The sequence below is a fragment of the Candoia aspera genome, chromosome 7 (assembly GCF_035149785.1).
Source record: "Candoia aspera isolate rCanAsp1 chromosome 7, rCanAsp1.hap2, whole genome shotgun sequence".
NCBI classification, from domain to species: domain Eukaryota; kingdom Metazoa; phylum Chordata; class Lepidosauria; order Squamata; family Boidae; genus Candoia; species Candoia aspera.
Window position 1 is genome coordinate 70,186,315 of NC_086159.1, and position 21,869 is coordinate 70,208,183.

The window sequence follows — 21,869 nt, forward strand, 5'->3', positions numbered from 1 at the left end:
CAGCTCTGAAGAAACAGACTTTGGTTGTATTTCTGCACAGTTAATTATTTCAGTCCTGTTCGAATAGGACACTGACACTATGGTTTTTACCATTTGCTTCCTACAAGTCAAGTCCTTGAGTCAATTTTCTACAATGACAAGTAAAATTACATCACTATAATGGTATGCTGGCAAGGGGGAAAGTGAAGCCTTTCCAGCTGAACGCCAGCCTTTCTATTGTTACAGATGACAGCTAAAAAAACAAATGAATTTGCGCTCTATAAATAAATATATAAATAAAGGTGAGAAATGAGAACAAATTGGATGGCTGCATTTCAAGCAGTAACTTTTTTCATACTGACAATGTCGAGCAGGGAAAGGCAGCCTGGTGCTTTTGGGATGTTTTCATCTACAATTCCCACAGTCCCTCTCTATCTGCCATACGGATATGGCGGGCAGGAATTACTTCAAAACTTCTCAAAAGGACTAAGTAGCTTACTCTTGATGTAAATCTAGAAGCTGTAGCTATATCCCAAACTTAAGCTTCTTTAAGTTCTAGTAGAAGGAACTGAGGCAATTGCAATGGAATTAATAGAAGCTTTTTGAAAATCCCCACCATCAGCTAATGATTGTTAGAAGTTATGAATGTCTTAAGCCTATGAAATTACTATGCTAAAGTACCACCTTAGCTCTACTTCAAAGGTATTCGCAGGAGCATCAAAATATCAAGGTGGCAGCCACATTTAAAGTTAAATGCACATAAAAAGGGTGTGGGGCTTTGATTGCATGGTTTGAGATGCAATCTTGACTTTTTTGACTCCCCCTTCTAGCAGAACCCCCTGCTCTTCTTGCAGTATATTTACATAATTGGAAAATACAAAGTATATGACATCAATACAATAAAGACATTAATACCTAATTCCAAATCTATACATTTATTTCCATTTATATAAAACTTTGATTTCCCAATTGCAGTATTTTATAGTACCCTGTTCATAGATGTATTTCATCTATACATAATACAATAGCTGCCAGCTCCTTACTGCTCCATTATATTATTAAATCTTGCAGGTAATATTTGAATGCTAGCATTAGCAAATTTTATTCCATTTACTCTAGAAGACAATCATAATTTTGTAATTGCTCTTTACTGTAATTGCTTTGGGGCCTCAATGGTGCACCCCATTAATAATAACTACTATGTTGAACCCAGATTCAATTTATTCTTGTAATTCCATAGTGAGACAAGTCCCGTTCATTTCAATAGTGGATTATAAAATTTATTACAGAATATTTCAGTGCACCTATTCTAATGAAGTACAAAACATTTGAAGCTTGGACTATTTTGAATTCCAAAATACCATTTTTCTAATTCAAAAAAGTTCCTTTGTATTTGGAACAGGCTGTTTCCATGTGAAGCAACTATTTTGAAAATGAAATAGCCCATTATCAAGTTCAAAACCGTCTGAATTCAAAATATTTTGAATTCAGAACATTTTGCACATCCACTAGACTATTTTTAAAAGCCGCAAGCCCACTCATTATAATGAACTCTAGTCCAGCAGCAAGCAGAAGTTCTGGTATTTCTCTTCGACATAATATTAGAGCTTCGTACCGGTGTCCTCTCCAGCATTCAGTTGCATATGTTAAAAGGCACAACAAATTTCTGATGCTACTAGATTCATAATTTTGTCTCTGGGAAATAAATTAAAGACCTAAGAGCGTTGTAGTGTGCTTCAGTGCCAGCTCTTCAACCAATCTTGCATTCATGTTGGCTTGTTCCATAGAAGCTGCCCATCCTAGGAATGATCATGCAGAGAGAGAATACAATGGGCTGAATGTTGATCACTGGTGTCATTAGTAAAACTAAAAGTGCTAATCTCAGGTTGTAATGTTTTGCTTTTGAGCCTAGCTGGACAAACATACATCCTAACTAATGGAAGCACTGCATTTTTTTCTTTAGGCCTCTTGTACCTTTTCAGTTTTAGAACAAAATAAGAGGATATGCTTATTAGACTAATTGCAACAAAATTTGCAAACATTTAATTTTCTTAACAAGCCTCGAACTACATAGCTGAGCAAACCACAGCTACTGAAAACCCCATTTTCTTTTCAAGTGGTTCTGGACATGTCGGAAACATGCTACGGCCCTCAATCACTCTCCCATTGGGCTTGTGTCTCGTTTTCTTGCACATCCAACACAGGTATGTTGATGGTGATTATCTTCCATGTGTAATTGGTATAATATGAATAACATTTTAAAACATTTGACAAGCATAACACAGACATTAAAGGAAATTACTAGCTGGTCTCTTTATTCTTCCAGTTCAGGCTTTATGTATGGACAGTATGATAGCAAGTTGGAATGCCTTTTTAAGCTATCAAAAAAAGAAATAGAATATAGGAATAGAGTTACCTTGATGCTCCATCTCTCCTATGATAGTGACCAAATAGTTGAGTGGGAGAAACTCAATACGGGCTGATATTCTGTCCATGAATAATATATTGTGCTGCAAAGGAAAATGCATTTCACCATTTCGTGGCAATAATTTGGCTCCATGCTTCAGGGATTTCTTTTTTGAAATAACCAGAAGCAAAGTAAGTATGTTAAACCTACTGGAGACTTCAACTCCCAAAAAGCTAAGAAGGGGACTGTGTGAAAATTTCAGCCCTGCTCCTGGGAATGTCACTTCATTATTTCTGTGTTCTTGTGGCCCTGGAGGTCAGATTTTTTTAAAAGGGGAGGGGACAAACTATCCCATATTCTCAACACATGATCAAGCTTTTACCTGTCTATTTCTGAGTTCCTCAAACAAGAGTTTAACATAGTTCCTCGCAATAGCATTTGAGCTTAAAGAATGGTTCCACAGCTGACAAATCTTGCAGCCAAGTGCCTGCATGACCCAAAAAAAAAGGGGGGGGGAGTTTAAATATCAAGTAGGAAATGCAGCTTTGAAAATTGAATTTGTTCCTTCTACAAAGACAGCCGCATAATTATTCATTATAAACCATTGTGTAAATAGCAATTTTATGTATAGGACATATGTTGATAGGATTTCCTTTGCCTGTAAAGTAGGAAGAACTCCATTAACATATTTTACAGTTTAATCTTTTTATCCACTGCATTCTTTAACTTTCTGAATTCAATTACTGTCCAAATAATTGGATGCAGGTCTACAGAATACTATGGTAGGGGGTCTTTCTGCAGTCCATCCCTCTCCATACAAAGATCTGTCCTCCTAAATCTGAAAGCCAGATTCTTGCATCCTTGTACTGTTAGTATCAATAATTTTCTTCCAGTCCACCAATAAAAATATGATGTAAACTCGTTAAACAACAACAGATACACCAACAAGAGACAAATGTATCTTATTCAGCTACAAAGATAGATGCAAAATAATATTAATTCTGGCTCAAAATCTAAATTAAAATGTGACTGAAGAAATCTGACCCTATAGCTTAAAATAATTTCTAACGCCCACAGCCATTCTCGAAGAAAATGCCATTTTGTTGACTTTCTCTATCCTCTAAAACAAAAAGTACAGTGATAAGACTGGCTTTGTTTTTTTCAATACAGCCAAATAAAGAATGCCTTTCTGTAAGAAAGTTCAAGTCTTTGTTTCTTGAAATAGACGTGGCAGCTTACTGGAAGAAATTTGAGAGAGACAATGAGGTTTAAAGTCCTTTAGACCAACAGATCCACTTAAGCTTCTACAGACAATTCAAAATAGTGTACTGAAGAGGTAGCTGTATTGACCCTAGCCACAGAAATATAGATATATTTCTCTTTAAAGTGTTTCAGGAGACAAGCATATGATAAGAACGTATTTCTGAACTTACTTCCAGTTTATTTTCTGCAATAAAATTTTCCCCCTAAAGCTTTTATTGATATGATTGATTGATTAGGTGCCATCAAGTCAGTGCTGACTCCTAGCAACCACATAGATAGACTTTCTCCATGACAATCTGTCCCTAGCAGAGTCTTTCAGGTCTTCCAACTGTGCACCCATCACTACTGTAACTGAGTCCCTTCATCTCGCTGCTGATCATCATCACCCTTTTACAGCCTTCTCATAAACACTCTTAATAAATACCTGCAAACATGCTTTTCTTTAAAGAAATGCATAAGGATGTATTGGATGATCCAGAACTGCACTGCTTCTAGCTCTAAGTTCTCCATAAACAGTAGGAGTATTGGGGTTGTGTTTGAGGATATCAAAAAAGTGAAAGAGAGCTGCTCAGGTCTTATTAAAACGGGAACAGTATTTGGGGGTGTTGTACTTTAGCAGAGGGGAAGCAGGGAAAGGCCTGATTAGCTGATGGAGGAAAATCTGTTTCTGAAAACTTGCCCAACTTTTCCCAACTTTCAAAATCCTTACCAGAGTTTAGATAGTTGGGATAGGGTGGTGGAAATATTTTGGACCAAGCTTCTCTTATCTCTCAGAAACATGGTTTTTTTTATGAAGCTGTTGCTTTGAAATGAGGCATTTTTTAAAGATAACTCAGCTTTCAACTTAGCTCAGCAATGTAAGATGAAAAAAGAATTGTAATACAGCCATTAAAAAAGATGAACAGAGCCATTCCCATTAGGATCCTGTGGTTTATTATATTATTTTAGAAAAGGAAGAAAGAGAAGGCAAGACAAGGAATACAAATTATTCTTTCCTTGCCTCTCCAGCTATGATCCATCTGACTGATATGGATAAAACGTAGCAGGAAATGTTTTCAAGACTACTGCAACCCTCCTCAATGCCCTGAAAATCTACTGCAATTCCATTTGTAGCTTAGAGAAGCAATGGTTTTGCAACATTATGAATTTCTCAACTGGAAAGACCAGGAAGCACAGAATTGAGGAGCTGGCCAAAGGCTTCATCCCTGTTCCAACAAATAGAAGGAAGGAATTGAGGAGCCCTTAGTCTTGGCTCTTGAGGGATAAACACTGTTAAACTTGCACTGTTCATACCAAAATATGTCTTTTGTTAGAACTGCCAACCAAGACTTTGGGATGTCTTTTGAGAATTTGTATCAGTACAAGTCCATCCCACTGATAAATGTAAGGGAAGTTTATTAATTTATTTATTTATCAAATTTATATAGCTGTCCATGTCACAAAAAGTGACTCAGGACGGCATTCAACAATTAATTAAAACAATTAACATATAAAACCAGTCATTATTAAAATGTAAAAAACCACAAGGTACAAGAAAGATGAATGTTGACCATGGAGCCATCTTAGGGTTTCACTGATCCCCTGGGGCACCCAAGCCTGACATAGTCAGGGACTTGAGGGACTTCCGGAACATTAACAGGGATGGAGCTAACCTCACTTCAGGGGGGAATGTTCCATAAGGCGGGCACCATGGCAGAGAAGGTCCCTGGGACCCACCAAGTGTAATTCCCTAGCAGATGGGACCTGCAGCATGCCTCCTCTACCAGATCTGATGGGATGGGCAGATATAATTGGAGAGAGGTGGTCCCTCGGATAACCCAGCCCCATGCCATGAAGGGCTTTAAATGTTAGAATGAGCACCTTGAATTGGACCCAGAATTCAGAGTACGGGCAGCTATTTTTCTCAGTTATCCAAAGAATAGTTTAAGACTGAGTTCGTACAGAGGAAAGACAAGGATTTCATCTAACCTATGTACAAATTCAGGAATATGCCTCGCAAGCATGCCATAGGATCAAACTGATGGTGTGACTTGTAGCAAACTCCTCAGTCCCTCACTTCTGCTTCTAAATTCCACACTCAGTGAAGTAGAGTATCAGATGCTACTATCTGTAGGTGCTTAGGAAAGTGGTTCTGTCCTCAATATTTTTCTACTTTTATCCATCTCTAAACACTGCCCCGAAGATTTGTGCAGGTCAAAGAGAATAGAAGTTCTTGACTGATCTTACCCAGAGCAACCAAAAATATATTTACTGCAAACAGATCCAAGCTTGGCTGACCAAATATGTGAGTTAGTTAATAGTTACCTGGGGAAGCCTTGTAAGGATACTTAACTTGAGGTTCACATTCTTTTCAGTGTTGTCTAATTCTTAAAAACAAACAAAAAGATATGAAAAAAGTGTCCAGACTATATAGACATTGGTCTGGGTTCAGTTTAGTTTACTCCAACTGACATTTGCTTCGCAAACATATTCCATTCTACTGGAATGCAAAATATGGTTAGCAGGCTTTTCCCCCCTTATGCAAGAGAACGACACATATTACTGCTAAGCAAAAGCAACAGGTAGAGTCCCTCCTTGGGGGGGAGATGGGTGGTGATTAATTTGATAAATAAATAAAATAAATAAACAGTTCATAATCACTAGTTTGCAATACCTATATAGCTAGGTATTGCAGGATCCAGTATGAAGATCAAGGAGAGGGCTTTACTTGGCTATACAATGAGCCTCTTATGGCAATTTAATTTTATATGCAAGCTGTCTAGCAGATGGGTAGGTGGGTAAATAAATGAGTGAATGAATAAACAGTGGGACATTTTTTCCTCTTTTGCAGTGACGTGTGACCAAGCTGTATGCAATGAACTTTTATCTTTCACTCAACAACTAAAGGATATACCAGCTGCAGTCAGTCACATTATCTCATGATCCTGAAATCTTCACAAGTATGGAAGAAGTGACTGCCTTCTCTTATGAAACAATGAATAAATCAGCCAGATACAAACAAATTCTTTTTTGTATTTCTGAGCCTTTTGATACTTGCAACATATAACAGCTTGAACAAGTCTTATAACTCTGGCTCAAGGGGAGTTCCCAGTTCACCCACAGGCTGCACTGTCTGGGATTCCCTACCCCTGCTGCTTGTTTCTTTCCAAAAGTGGCTGCTAAATCATCTGGTCTGCAGAAATAACATTACCTTTCCAAAGATTCATGACATACTTTTCTGTTAGATGCAACACTCCGTGATCAATGTACTGTAGGACTGTGTGCAAAGGGAGGCATCTCATCCCTACCTCCAAATGCAGGGTGTGAAATCCTGCATTAAGGAAGAAATTAATGAAACTATGAATAGAAATGCAACTTCCCTTGCATAGAACCATAGAATGAAGTAAATGAGAAATGGTGTTGACAGAGTCTGTAAGGTTATCTTGTGACATTTATGGATTCTGTTTCTAATGAGAAAATAACATGACTACAGTGTAGGACTGGCGTGGTGAACAATATATATATAGAAATGATCTTATCACTACTTTTGGAATCTCTTCCATCAATGTTTCTCCCAGGTAGAAAAAAATAGACAAATGCAGAAGTTAAGTACTTCAGCGTTGATGTAACTTCTCTCTAGCTTTAACTGCATTTAAGCTATGTCATATGATCATTAGCCTTGATCACCAAGGCTAATGATCATTATCTGCCAATTAAAAGCAGGAGTGGGCTTTGGCTTTTAAAGCTTCTACCTAATATTCTGTCTCCCATATCAATACAAAAAAAAAGAATATTCAGCAATTAAGAAGTAATGCTCTGTAATTATTTCCATTTCAAAAACTTGTTTCTCCATAAAGTCTCTCCCGTAGAGGACATTAACATTTTCATCTGTCCTCAGACTTATCAGAAACAGTAATGAACCAGTTATGAAATAAACACTCATGACTTGACAGAAGTCAGCCTGAAGTGTCTTACACAACAAGTCATAATGGTTTCACAATGGACAAAATGATTAGCCAAGTTTTCTGGTGAGACCAGTTTTAATTGGATTAAAAACCAAGTCAAAAGTTTTGGGGACAATTATAACCTTTTGCCACTTTGGCAAGCTGTGCAGCAATGTCTTGGTGTTAAGACATTGGTAAGCTTCTTCTCAGAAGAAGGGAGTCTGCTGCTAGATACATGTCACAAGAACAACTGCTCTTTTCAAGGATGTTACTCTTAATCGGGTTTTTTTGGCCTAAAGACCCTTTGCTGAAAAGTGACACGGAATTCTACTGTTAGAAAAGTTTATAGAAAATGATCAACAAAGGGTTGCTGAACTACTCAACAATTGGCTCTGGAATGCTCATTGAATTCTATACCTTAGCAAAATCGAAATACAAATCTCCACAGTCCCAGGCCAACACGTCAAGTCAAAACTCCCCAAAGCTGACATTCCCCAACATGTTATAAATTACAGCTTCTATTATCTCCTGACAATTGATTTGATTATGTGCCATCAAGTCAGTGTTGATTCTAAGTGACCACACAGATATACCTTCTCCAGGATGAAGGAAAGAAAGCTTTAGTTCAATTCAATGCTTTCTCTATAGCAGTGCCTGACCTATGGAACAGCGTCCATCAAGATCTGGAGGATCCTGACCCTCCTTACCTACTCAGAAGCCACAAAGACTGGGCTCTTCCCCCAAGGGCTAGGCTGGGATGTCAGATGAAGTCAATATAGGTCTGGTTTGTGTTGTGAGTTATTATGGTTTTTAAATTTTGGTAAGAGATTTTATCACATTGTTTTTGTAGATTGTTGTCAGCAGCCCAGAGTTAGGAATGTAAGATGGGCGACCATATACATTTTCTGAATAATTTTTAAAAATACATAAATTTGGGGTGGCATAAGGTTAAGGATGGCTGTTCTAGGCTGATGAAGGTACAGCTCTGCTGCAGTAGGACTCACCTGGGGGCAAAGGCAAACACATCCCACTGGCTGCCTGCAGAATCTGACACATGATACGGAATACGGTGATCTCATTTGCTTTCCCTTGTTGCCTGCTGTATGAAAAAACAAGAACATGAATTGCAAATGCTGCACAGCAGTAGACAGCAGGCCACCCTCGTTCTTTACAATAGGTTGTCCTGCTTCATAAATCATATTCACTTCAAAGTTCTTCTCCTGCAGAGGGAGAAAGGAAAATGAGGGCACAGGAGGAGACGGGGAATTAGTCTGCCCTGCCAGCAGCTGCACTTGGGGAAATGGGACTGGTTTTCCCCCCCCTCCCTGAAAGGTTTAGCGGCATGAGAGGAGGGATGGATCTGATCTATGATTCGCCTCAGAAAGAAGCTTGAAGAGTCAGGCTAAAAAGTTTTTTTTAAACCACACATTTCTCATTTTAGGAATCTAAGCTTGTTGATCAACTCCATTCCACAAGCGATGGAACAAATAAATCAAGTAAATGTTGGACTCTGATCCACGCAATCAGCTATTTTGTGTGTCTCCATGTACATATTAAGCAGGGCATTTGTTCATCCAGAACCAGAGAAGACAACCTGGAATTCCTAGAGAAAGACAATTCTAGATAAAACGTTCACTTTCTTATGTCAAATTACTGCTATTAGCAATCACAGCATGCGGCAAGATTAGATGATTTCAAAGAAGCTAAACTGGGTCAGGCCTAGTTAGTACCTGGATGAAAGATTCATCAGGAAATCCAGAGCTTTAGGCTTATTTGGGAAATTGAAAAAAAAACTTAGAAGAAGGCTGTGGAATGCTATTTCTACACTGCTATTAAAAAAACAACATAGACAGGTCCATGTAGTCACCAGAAGTTGAGTCTGACTTGAAGGAGACACAACTGCTACCAGTACAGTGTTACTTTAAAATATTTTAAGGGCAACCACATGTTAGACAGTTCCACAAAATGCTTTTTCTACAATTAACTCACAGATATCAAATTGGAGATGCTTCAGAGTGTGCATAAAGCTTCCTGCAATGACTAAGCCAAATGTGTATTTTCCTGGCATCTCACTGCATCTGTGGAGAGCAGCGGTGCAATCCCAGGAAAAGACCCTACTGTTTTGAAAAGCTGCAGACAAGTGCCCCATAAGCAGTGCCCCTCCTCCCCCATGTTGCCTCTGAGCCCAAAGCACTGCACAGCTGTACTTATTAGCAGGAGTCTACAGAGAGGCGGTCACTGGGGCATGCAGAGCTTAGATTCAAGTCTTCAAGAAGAAACCTGAAGAGTTTCTTCAACAGATTATTCATTATCTGGAATTCCCATGTGGAGTTCTGGGCGTTCTGGGCCTTAATTGCTTGCAAAAGGTCAATCATGTTATCTGGAAGCGTTAATAGCACTGGAGTATAGTTGTTGGCTTTTTTGAAAGCAACTTGGAATCAAAATATGAAACTGACAGGGGTAGAATGGTGGTGGTGCTTGTACCTATAGCCCTCTGCTTGGAATCCTCCAATAGCTATCTACTCTTATTTCTCCCTACAATCTTACTCATGCCTTATGTTCCTCTGGGCAGAGCCTTCTTTCCATTCCTTGCTCCAGGTTGCAATTTCTAGGTTGCACGCTTTCAGGGAACTGTCTCCACAAATCTGGAATCTGCTCCCTCCTTCCTTTTTTTCTCTGTGGGAATTAGATGGTCTTTAAACTCCCTTTAAGACCCTTTTGAGAGCCAGTTTGGTGTAGTGGTTAAGGCACCGGGCTAGAAACCGGGAGACCCTTGGGCACAAAGCCAGCTGGGTGACCTTGGGCCAGTCACTCTCTCTCAGCCCTAGGAAGGAGGCAATGGCAAACCACTTCCAAAAAACCTTGCCAAGAAAACTGCAGGGACTGGTCCAGGCAGCCTCAGAGAATCGGACATGACTGAACAGCTTTAAAAAAAGACCCTTTTACTGAATAACATGCTAGTACAAAGTTGCATCTTTTACCCTACTCTAAGATGGGCAGTTTTTAGCTTACATTTGTTTTATACTAATTACAGATGCACTATGCCCTGCAGTATTGCAGGCAGTTCCTTGAAATATGTACAGTAGCATTTGATCTTAGCTATAAAAATTAGTTTGACTGGGTTAGTTGTTAAGTTGTGAACTCAGTTTATTGAATGGAACTTTGTAATTATTGTGTTTTTCATTTGGTCTTTTGGTAAAAGGGGTAACAACAACAGCAACCACCACCAGCACCACCATAAGAAAGAGCAATATCCTGCTCGCCTATGCTTATGATGAAGTACTTTTTGCTATTCCCGAAAGCCACCTTGGCCTCACCTACATGGAAAGGCAACCTGAAAACTAACAATGGTAAGTTACCAGCACCGATCTGAGGGCCTACGTCTGCTGCGTTCACACCACTGTCAAGCCTCAGAAGCACAACACAAAGTTAGGGAAGTCCCCAGTGGTATTTCTGACAGTCTCTTGAATAGCTGGATTCCCCATGCCATACCATGAACAACAAGCCTTCTCAGTTTCAAAAGTGGTTTGCTGTAAGATGGAAACTGACAATAAATGCGTTCATTTGGCCTAAATCATAGATAATAAAACATGAAGGCAGACATTTTTGAAGTGACCTTGACTTCTGGCAAGTATGTGGTTTTCTTGGCAACAGCTTGGAAGAGGTTGGCAACTGCCTTCTTCTAGTCTAGACTACAAACCATAAGATTCCTGGGGATCCATCATCTAGTTTCTAGCCTGGTCCAATTTGCTAAGCTTTTGAGCCCAAAGGTGGTAGTCAGGTGCTATGAGATGCTACGGTTCAACAAATAATAGCAATAAGCTCTTAAGTCACAATTACTGTTCATTCATTAAGAAGCCTATCAATGTGTGAAGTAATACATTTGCCACTGTTAATTCTTTCCTGTTTCTGTCTTTCTCTTTTATCATTAAATATCATATAGAAGTTATCTGCTTACAATGAGAAGGACAAGGAACAAGGACTGTATTTCCTCCAAGCATTCTCCACCATTCGACATATTAGGTCCAGCTGCAAATACACAGAAGAAAGAATGCATCTGAATTCTTAATGGAAGGCCCTCAGCTTCACTAACTCTGATTCTCAAAAGTATATTAGATCAATATCAATAATTCACTTACCAAATTACCAATATTATTTAACAAATGTTAAAGTTGAAATCCTAGGCACATTTACTGGCAAATAAATCCTTCTTGAAGTCATTAGAGCTTAATTCTGAGTAATTGTGCTTTGCTTTGTATGGCACCAATCACACACATTTGTACATTTTAACAGAACCCAATTAATTCAACCAAAACTGCCTTCAGGTCCTGAAAAATCTTTTACAAGACACTCTAATTTCACTAATTTATGTGAAAGGGTTTTCTGAATAGCTATCTCAAAGTCTTAATGGGCCAGAGCCAGGAGTATTCACAGGGTATGGCCAAAAAGTCAGGATGGTGGCTGTGGCAATGAAATCAAAAACAGAAAAAGAAAAAGAAAAAAAAGAGAAAGCACCAAAATACTCAAATGTCAAAGTTCCACTTCCATTCTATCATTTCAAAGTCTTACTTTCATACTGATACAAATCACTACCATTCAATTTTTAAACTGTAAATTGAACCGACAGTATTTGGAATCATGTACTAGAACTTAAGGTGGCATGGGCAATCTGTATCCTTCAGGTTCCCTCAGGGCTGCTGAATTTTTATTTCCTGCTAGTTTGAAGTGGGAAACATAGAAGAACTGTACTGCAAACCTAAAGTAAGCCTCCTGTATTTTTTTTAAGGAAAAATCAGTAGTCCACTCCAAAATCTCAAGAAAAAAGACAGGAAATCATGGATGGATGGATGGATGGATGGATTGATGATAGATAGACAGATATAAAAGGCAGCCTCTCCCCCTTTTTGTCCTCATCCTACCCACTGAGCTCTTGATCCCCCAACCAGTCAAAATTGCCACACTCTGGCCTTAACCATCATTAGAAAAAGGTTAGGCATAGTTGGACATGGTACTACGCAATGCAGTAGGCTATCACTAGATGACTTTCCAGAGAACACTAGATGATTTTCCAGAAATTGAAACATCAAATAGGTCTGCTTTGAAAATCATGAATACTTGTTTTACAACTATGCTGAGCTCCCATGAAAATCCAAAACACTTCTTGAGGACTAAACAGGGATAGGCAATCTACAACCCAACTCTGATTTTTGCAACCCCTGGAGTTTCTCTACAATTGCAGCAAACCAACAGCATATCTTCCTGCCACTTTGAGGAGTGGAAACACATGAAAACTACAATGTAAGGCTAAAATAGGCACATTAGTGTTAAAGACAAAGACCATCTAACACAGTCCCACTTTCTTATGAGATGTGGCCACACCCACCTTGGTTCCTCGACCCCCCTCTTCCCAAAAGGTTGCCGATCTTTCATGTAAGACCTTCCAAAAGTTAACAATTGCTTCATTTATTTTTTTAAAGAAACCAACCAGTTTTGAAACATAATCCACAGCTATTTGATCAATCTTCTTTTTGCCAACATACTGTAGGGGTCTTAGGAGATGATCTTTCAGCTGCGCCACCATCTGTAAAAATATGTGGATAATATTATTAAATTCAAATGTTAAAGTCTGCCAACTTATAATACATTACAACAAAGCAAACATAACTCCGATGCATAATCTTAGGTCTGCAAGCAAAGAGCCACAGAATCACATTACTTCTGCTATCAAGAAGTATCCTTATGAATTGTGAACAGTAAGCCAGCTGAGGAATTTTCTGCACAACAAAAAGAGGGAGTGTGTAAATTACAGTATCTGTTCCAGAGAACTAACAACAAACAACTAGAATCTCAATTACTAAGGATGTCTCAGATGGAAGATGCTAGCAAGGGAACAATTCAGTGGTCTTTCTGCTCTCTGATCATAAAAAAAACTATCTTTCTATTCAGTGGCCCTTTTTCAGCCATCTACTGCCAAAGTATCACAATCAGATTAGGAGGTGGTCTAACAGCTCTAGTGTTAAATGGCAACAATTAGCAAACACAGTTGGTTCCAGTTAATACTTGGAATAGAGACACCAAGGAATCTCAGAGCTGTAAGACCAAAAAGCCAAAAAAATATCTTGGCAGAACGCAATGCAAACTACTTCCACACTGTTGCCAAGATAATTACATGGATGTGTCCATGAAATCACCAAGAGTTGAATTTAAGTTGAGCAAGATCTTATCTTTTTAATGTCTTTAGTGGGCACTTGTACCTGAAACGTTGACCAGCATTTCTGTATAGCTGTTTTGCTAATGAAAGGAAACAGAGGCTCATAAAGGAGTTAAACAGTAATACTTATATTTTCTGATAATTCTTATTAAGGACTTTATGCTGTCAACCCAACTGGAGAATGAACATACCAATCCTGTTAGCAAGCGTTGCTGGTAATCCTCATCTTGAAAAAGAGGAACTATCCTTTCTTCTGAAAGTAAAAAAGAAAAGGGGAACAGCTAGTATGGAAAACCTGTGCTACATTTCAATATTGTTTTGCAAACAGAAGCTAGTTCTTAGTTTCCTCTAAGTGCTATTCAAGACTCTTAAATTTTACAAACTAATCAAATGTTTTGATTACTAACAATTCAATAACAGAGATTAGAAATTTCATAACAGATTTCAATTTATATTCATTTTAATGGGAGATGCAGAAGAAAATGAGTAACATATACTGTAATCTGTTTTAAATATTTCGACCAAATGATGGATTGAAGCACAACGAACACAGCATCCTTAAAAAACAACAACTAGCACATACATACATACATACGTGCATTGCTTTGCCTTTTTCCATTATGAGTTAATATAATGCATTCTCCTTATTCTTAAGCTATGCTAGTATCTATAAACATCGAACTTCCTGAAAATCAGTATCTTGATGTTCTTGAGACATGCCACAGCCATTTCCAATCTACCAGACGATATGTAAACCACAGTTTATCTATATAAGCCACCAGCCACCACAGGAACCAGCTTCTCTACAAGCTTATACGATTAAAACGACGAAACCACACATGGCTACTCAAGATATGCTCAGCTACCTTCCTACAAAGTCCAAGAGCTACCTATCCAAGAAACTATTTTGCCTCATCACAAGTCAGAACCAGCAAAATCACAGAATTTGAGGAAATAAGGGAAAGTCCTTTCTCTTTCTGAACTTGACCAGGAAGAACGTGCAAACCCTTTGAAGAAGAAAACAAGTGATACTTCTCAGAAGAACATCTACTCTATCTGAAGAAAAACTTACCCAAGTAAGCAAAACGAACACAACGGCTACCACATTCTATGTTTCACCCCACCGGATTTAAAGATTAACCTAGAGGGATTAATTTATAGATTTCTCTCAGTAACACTAACAGCCTTATTGTTCATGAATCCTGTAGGATTCACATTATATTCCAAGTAGGAAAACACAATAGAGATGAGAAACCTAATCAGTCCAAGGACTAAACCGACCCTCAGCACATCCTTCTTGGACTAGATGAAGTCAATGATCTGCCTTTTCACTGCCCAATATAATGTGCTCCCTAATGTTTCACCCGCTCAGCCCAAAAAACCTAATTCCTGCACGGGCTCTGTGTGTGCAGAGAAGAACAAGATTCCTTCAACCCATGGAGAAAGGGACTGAAGCTGGGGCAAGGTTTCTACAGCCAGATGCCTTGTAGATTTCTGGACAAAAGCAGAGTGAGAAGCCTATGGTCCTCCAGATCCTGTGAAGCAGTAACCCTCAGCATGGCCATGATGAGGGATGCTGCTATTTACAGATCAATAAACACTAATCTTACCTGTTTCCCATGTATTCAAACTAGATAGCACCCTAAAAGAAAAGAAGCAAATGTTTCTTAACAGCTTCAGTGGAGGATGACTTAAAAAGTCAACCCATCCAACAACCATGCTTGTTGGTTTGTATAATAAAATGATGCTTGTTGGTTTGTGTAATAAAACCCAATGCAAATGAAAAGGGGACCAGGAAGAATTAGTGGGGAATATATTATCTTTTCTAATGTTATGAGAAACAGCCATTGGCCAACTGGAACAGCTATCTATTTTCCTTATTAATGCTCCTGGGAATACGGTTATGTCATGAGTTAGTACCACTCTGCTCTGAGATGATGATGATGACGATTTGCTTTTTAACTTTCAATAACAAAAGTCAAATCATGTCACCTTTAGAAATAAGACAACCTGCTATTAAAATATTGGGATATTCCTGCCCAATGCAAACAAACTTCTGGGTTAAGTACTTCAGCCCCATGTTCCATATCGGTAGTCCTTGACTTACGGTCATCTGTTTAGCAACTGTTTGAAGTTATGGCACTGAAGAAAGTGACTTACGACTGGTCCTCACACTTACAACCATCGCAGCATCCCTGTGGTCATGTGATCACAATTTGGGCACTTGGCAACTGTTGTGCATTTACAACAGTTGCCGCATGTTGCGGTCACGTGATCGCCATTTGCAACCTTACCAGCCAGATTCCAACAAGCAAAGTCAATGGGGAAGCCGGCAAGGAAGTTTGCAAGTCACACGTGATGTCTCCTTTAATGACTGTGGTGATTCGCTTAATGACCACAGCAAAAAAGTTTGTAAAATTAGGAGTGGTCACTTGATGCCTCACTTAACAACTGTACTATTTAATGATAAATTTTCCTGACCCTATTGTGGTCGTAAGTCGAGGACTACCTGCATGCATGTAAAAAACATTCTTTAACCCTTCAGGCCAAGAACAGCTCTACTTTCACTAACAGTTTCTTGTGCCTCCACTCAAAAGTACTACTTCTCTAGTATTTCCTCAATAAAATATGTCATATTGATGAACACTGATCAAATAACCTATTGAAGTGATCAGGAGGCAGTAGAAATAAGGATGGAAAAATCAGGGCTTAACAGATCAGAGCAGATTGTATGAAGAAGCATATGAAACTTCTCTGCCAGCCCTTTGAGGCAGCTAATTTATTGACTTCATAAAATGCTGAGGAATGAGATTTTTTAATCCCTTCCAAAGAATATTCTGGTACACTGGGGACATCACTTCCTAATGGAGCTTTGAGAACTGGGGCCAACTAACCCTTTAAGGCCATTACATTTTGTAATGTACTGAAGACGGGCAAATATCTTCCATTCAATTTAGGAGGATTATCAACTCACCTTTTTGTGTTTTCAAATATACTTTTGATGTAAATTGTTCTTGCTGCAGTCTTCTAAAACAAATTGTGAACAAGGTTATACAGTCAAATTTACTCTCTCAATATTTAATAAGAACTGCACTCAATATATAAAAGACATGGTTTCGTATGTTCTTGAATTAATACTGTAGAAAGGGGACAGGCAAACCCAAGAGGGGGATCTCGTCTTTCTTTTGCAGCTGCCACAGGTGACCCCCAAGTTCATGTTGCTGAAAACTGCCAGCAAATACCCTAATATTTCAGCACAATTTCATGCCAAATTTGGAACAAAGACAGTGTATATGACCTTGGTAGTGCTGTACTAGTTTTCAGCAACTGGCACCTTAGGTGAACTATGCAATCAACAGCCACACCCCCACAAAAAAATTTCACTTTTTAAATTTATTTTCCCCCCTCTAAATTTTGTTCGCCATTTAACTTAATGCCTTAGGCAACTATCTATTTTTGTCTATGTGGACAGGTGTGCATGAACCACAGAGAAAAAACGAAATTAACCAACTTGCTAACAAATTCACTTGCTCGCTTGCATAACATTATGTCATTGCCTGACTCCACTGACCTTTGACTGCTGAAAATAATGATTTTTAAGAAGTAGAGTTGCTAGTCACAAAAAGGTCAGCAACTTAGAAAATGAGCCCCCCAAAGTAGGGGTGTTTCCAAAATAAAAGATGTACCCTCTGCTGTTTGGACTACATCACATGTAAAAGGAAACCAGCTCTTTCCTTTGAATGAGCCCCATAAGAGTTTGCTTTCTTCCTGTCCTTTTTCTTGTTTGAGCTCTAATTTTGGAAGATGGGATGTGAAATCATGCTATAAAAATCACATTCAATAAGCCACAGTGCCCAAGGGAAAACCCCAAAATACTTGATTACAGGTAGATGTTTCAGTCATCTCCTGGCTGCTGTGCAACATAAGACCAGAAGCTTGAGCCTCAAGCTCATTTATGAGTTGAAAATCAGGGCTGAAATGGTCTTTGCATCAAATATATCTTCAATGTGCAAGACACAAAGCTTGCGCTGGCCTCCTATAGTTTCCATCAACCCCATAAAGCCAATCGATACTCAATCCATACTCAAAATGAATGGATTACTGAAACAGATTTCTTAGTAACAAAGTAAAAGCATTTCTGAATAAATTACAGTATTTCAAATCAGGTAACATGTGGATTCAGAGTAAGATTACACTCTTTGGCAGCTTTTCTACACTGGATGATACAAGCCATCTTCCAGACACAAAACCGGCCTACCAGTTACAAGATATGTCCACAGTCATGCTGTTAAACCTTCTTTCTGCTGAAGGGAAAGGAATGATTGGGAAAAATGTTACTCTTTACGTAAGTTAAGTGTCAAGTAACATTATTTCTGCAATTTATGATTTCAGTCCTGAAAAACTTTGCAGAACAGCACAATTCAAGATTTGCACTGACCCAATAATTTTCCTGAGATGCAGTCCAATGATTCTTTTACAGGTAGTGCTCGCCTTACGATCGTTCATTTAATGATGCGCCAAAGTTATGATGGGCTCAGAATGGGCATCTGAGCATCGCAAAATGTCACATCACCCCCCCCAAGGCCACATGATCGCATTTTGGTGCTTGGCAACCAGCTCACATTTACAACCGGTTGCAGTGTCCTGCGGTCACGTGATCACATTTTGCGATGCCTTTTGCCGTTTCCGGCAAAAAATGCCCACTGGGGAAGCTGGATTTGCTTAACAACTGCGGTGATTCACTTAATGACTGCCATAAAAATGGCTGTAAAACACGACTTACGACGGAAATTCTGGTCCCAACTGTGGTCGTAAGTCAAGGACTACCTATATTCAGACCCACAACAAGATCATCACGTGAACAGTTGTGCTTGATGGTCAATCTGAAATAGCATCTACCCACTCAACAAATTGAGTGCAGGGAGACACTTACCTCATCTGAAAGCAACTTATCCCATTCCTTCCTAAGCACCTTGTGGCTGAAATGCAAGGGCTGTTCAACGTATTTCACATATTCCAGGTTCAGGTTTAACTTTTCCCAGAAGCCTTTGCAGTTTTGTACCTCAAACAAACAAAAAATGGGAAGGAAGCAAGAGAGGATTTTTTGTCACCTACCCACTCATTTTTAGTGCACAGTGAATGAGGATGGTGATGTTTAACTCAGCCATTTTTAAATGACAAAGTTTTACCACACACCCACACAGCTATGCAGCTGTAACCACACAATCCTTTTATTTTAAAATCCACTTTCCTGTACAGCATGACCATTCCAGTTCTCCTACAGTTATAATACCAATCTTAAGCACACCACACAGTATGCTCAATTCATTAAAATGTGACCATCCAGCAACAGGTGCAAACAAGAAGAAAAATACTGGGTACAGCAGTGCTTCAGAAAGGAAAGGGCACAAGTGTTCATTCTGTTACAAATCCCTGCTTAGAAATCATCAGTAAAAAATCTAAACTGATTTGTCTTCCTGGGTTGACTGGCACTGCTCTGTTAAATACAGCTCCAAGTGCTACAATTATCTCCAAATTTAAATGTTAAAGATATTACCTCATGATGCTAGTTATAGAACATGGAGGCCTTACTCCTTGCAACAAATATGCTATTTAATATAATTGCTTAGAATGAATGTGGAACAGTAGGGACCTCCAGTGGTAATTTAAAAAAAAGACTGCAACTATTAACTGCTCATAGCCAAACTGGACATGAGAAGGTTTCAGATGATTTCCATTTCTGGTCTGGAATCAAGATTGTGGATTGTGGAATTCAGGGAAGATGGAAATCAGACTGCCAAAACATAGTTTGGATGTTATGTTTGAACCAGCCAAGTAATCCCAAAGAATAAAGCAGTTTTAAAATGGTCAACAAACAAATATTAAGAACCACTGTTGAATCAAAAGCATCATCTCTCCATAACTATAATGGAAACAGTCCAAGGAAATCTCTTCCAAATTATTAACACTATTCCATGATGTGGTTTTTACTGCAGGAAACACATCCAGTGAAACCAAATGAAAATTAAGGTCCCAAGCATGCCATACACCATATTGTTAGTGTATTGTTATTGTCTTATGCAGACTTACCTTTAAAAACGGTAATGAGGTAATGTGTGTTTTACACAGAATTCCAGGAACTTCCTACAAATATGGGAATATCAAGCATAAGCTTTCATACAAAATACCTAAATGGAACAGAGTTCCCCTTGCCTAAAGCTAATAGTTAGTTTAACCTGAAGAACAAGATGCCTTTAAAGAAGGGATATATTAGACCTGTTTCAGAGGAGCCTGTTTTGTAAAGATCAATTAAAATATTTTAAGCACCCATTTTTACCAAGACCAAGACCATACCAAGGGTATGACCATAAAAAGTCATACAGATTCATTATGAGCAACGAGAAAGTCTTGTAGGCTCATTTTTCAAAGATCACCTGAAGCCCAGATTTGTCTCTTAATTTAATGATAGAAGGACCTCCCCTGGTTTAGAACATCTCTTACCTCCTTCCAGTTCAGCAGTGAAGTGTATGGTAAAAGCCTATCCAAGTTGATGGTTTCCAGACACATTTTCCAGTATAAAGAGGCTAAGAACGTTGACAGAAAGACAGGCTTTTGGTTACATCAAGTAAAACACTGCACACCTCTGTGAAAATTAGCAGTGTTCTTCTACATAACTCTGTTCACAAGGGAGTCCTACTGAATTCAGTGGAGCTTACTATCACTAAATGGGGTACAGGGGTTCAGTGTTAATATAAGTGTGGATACCAAGGCTAAAGAAATCTTTCTCGCTACTCCATTTCAGTTCATCTCTCCATGAGCGTCTTGTGGAAGTGTTACCTTCCTCTGCATACCTCTGAACATGCAATCTGAAGGATACATACTCCTAACCGCTGCACCCTTGTAGTAGGATGCAGGCGTAGAAACACCTACCGATTATAAGTTCTTGTATAGGATCAAATGCAAAACAAGTAGACACATTGTCAGAAATCCATTGGATAATCTGTTAAAAACAGAAAACAAGATCTGGAACCACATGCAAGCAATCAAACCTGCAAAAGGAGTCGAATTCCCTGTTTTGTTGTCTCAGGTTAACAAAGGTCACATCACCTATTACTGATCAAGTGCAAAATGAAATGCTTTTCATTTCATAACTACCACGTAGTAATTGGAGTGCCTACTTTTGGAACCCATTATGGGTCCTTGAATCGTTTTCAAGTGCTTTCTCAGTTTCTCAACCAGGATTCCATGGCACCCTGGGGTTCAGCGAGAGGTCACAAGGGGTTCTCTGGGAGATCACGATTTCTTTAAAAAATTATTTCAAATTTGGGCAACCTCACATTAAAGAGGTAAGTTTCATTCTTTATTTTCAGTTTAAGAACACTGTTAATACATATACACAGGCCTACACATGAAACGAATATATTAATTTTGTAACCTCTGGCCTATATCTGGGCCTGAATGTGCAGGGGTTCCCCGAGGCCTGGAAAATACTTCAAGGGTTCCTCCAGGGTCATAAAATTGAGGAAGGGTGGTCTAACTGGATGTATTCTAGTATGTTTTAACCCTGGGCTATCTTTACCCAGGGTTTGCATCAAACAATGGATGGAATGGATTTAGATTCTTAACTAAGTTTTGTGTTTTTGTCAACTGCACTCAGCTTACAGCTGGGCTCACCTTCTGATGTCCAGAATTAACTGGGATGTATTGCATCGCTTGACTGGCTACTGACTTGATAAAAGAAACAGTGACTTCAGAGTGTTTTCTATTTTATACGCAAGGTAAGTAGACATCCATTTCTGTAATGTACACAGGAGGAACTATACACACACCTGGCTTTCCAAATCCACTGTGCTTCCAATATGTAGAAGGAGACAGTGCAATGCTGCTAATTTGTCATGATCCAACTTGCTGTTCCACAGAAATTGCAACAAGGCCTTTTCGCCCATTGCAACAGTAAATATCTTTCCTGTGCTGCGGTCCAAGATGCTCGACTTGACAGGGGAAAAGATAGCGTGAGCGTTCAGTTGATTAATTTCTGCATCTCTACCTGAACAAAATAAAATTGGACAGAAGGAGTTTACAGAGG

The 21,869-nt window shown here is 38.9% G+C and overlaps 1 protein-coding gene across 5 annotated transcripts in view; it reads right to left on the reverse strand.

Annotated features, from left to right (window-relative positions):
• Positions 1–274: 274 nt before the first annotated feature.
• GSAP (gamma-secretase activating protein) overlaps positions 275–21,869 on the reverse strand; it is a 29,521-nt gene continuing 7,926 nt past the window's right edge. Inside the window, exons 9-24 of one of the 5 annotated variants that reach the window (XM_063308057.1) lie at positions 21,613–21,826; positions 20,714–20,783; positions 20,285–20,367; positions 19,874–19,927; positions 18,717–18,845; positions 16,758–16,810; positions 15,394–15,425; positions 13,975–14,036; positions 13,058–13,153; positions 11,531–11,601; positions 8,577–8,671; positions 6,840–6,959; positions 5,950–6,015; positions 2,769–2,869; positions 2,396–2,489; positions 275–1,778 (exon numbers count right to left, since the gene is read on the reverse strand). In XM_063308057.1, the coding sequence (XP_063164127.1) occupies positions 1,687–1,778; positions 2,396–2,489; positions 2,769–2,869; positions 5,950–6,015; positions 6,840–6,959; positions 8,577–8,671; positions 11,531–11,601; positions 13,058–13,153; positions 13,975–14,036; positions 15,394–15,425; positions 16,758–16,810; positions 18,717–18,845; positions 19,874–19,927; positions 20,285–20,367; positions 20,714–20,783; positions 21,613–21,826 (1,432 nt within the window). In that variant the 3' untranslated portion in view covers positions 275–1,686. Of the gene's footprint in view, positions 1,779–2,395; positions 2,490–2,768; positions 2,870–5,949; positions 6,016–6,839; positions 6,960–8,576; positions 8,672–11,530; positions 11,602–13,057; positions 13,154–13,974; positions 14,037–15,393; positions 15,426–16,757; positions 16,811–18,716; positions 18,846–19,873; positions 19,928–20,284; positions 20,368–20,713; positions 20,784–21,612; positions 21,827–21,869 lie in introns of those variants that run through there. The other 4 variants (XM_063308055.1, XM_063308058.1, XM_063308056.1 and 1 more) reach the window with 4 other exon arrangements.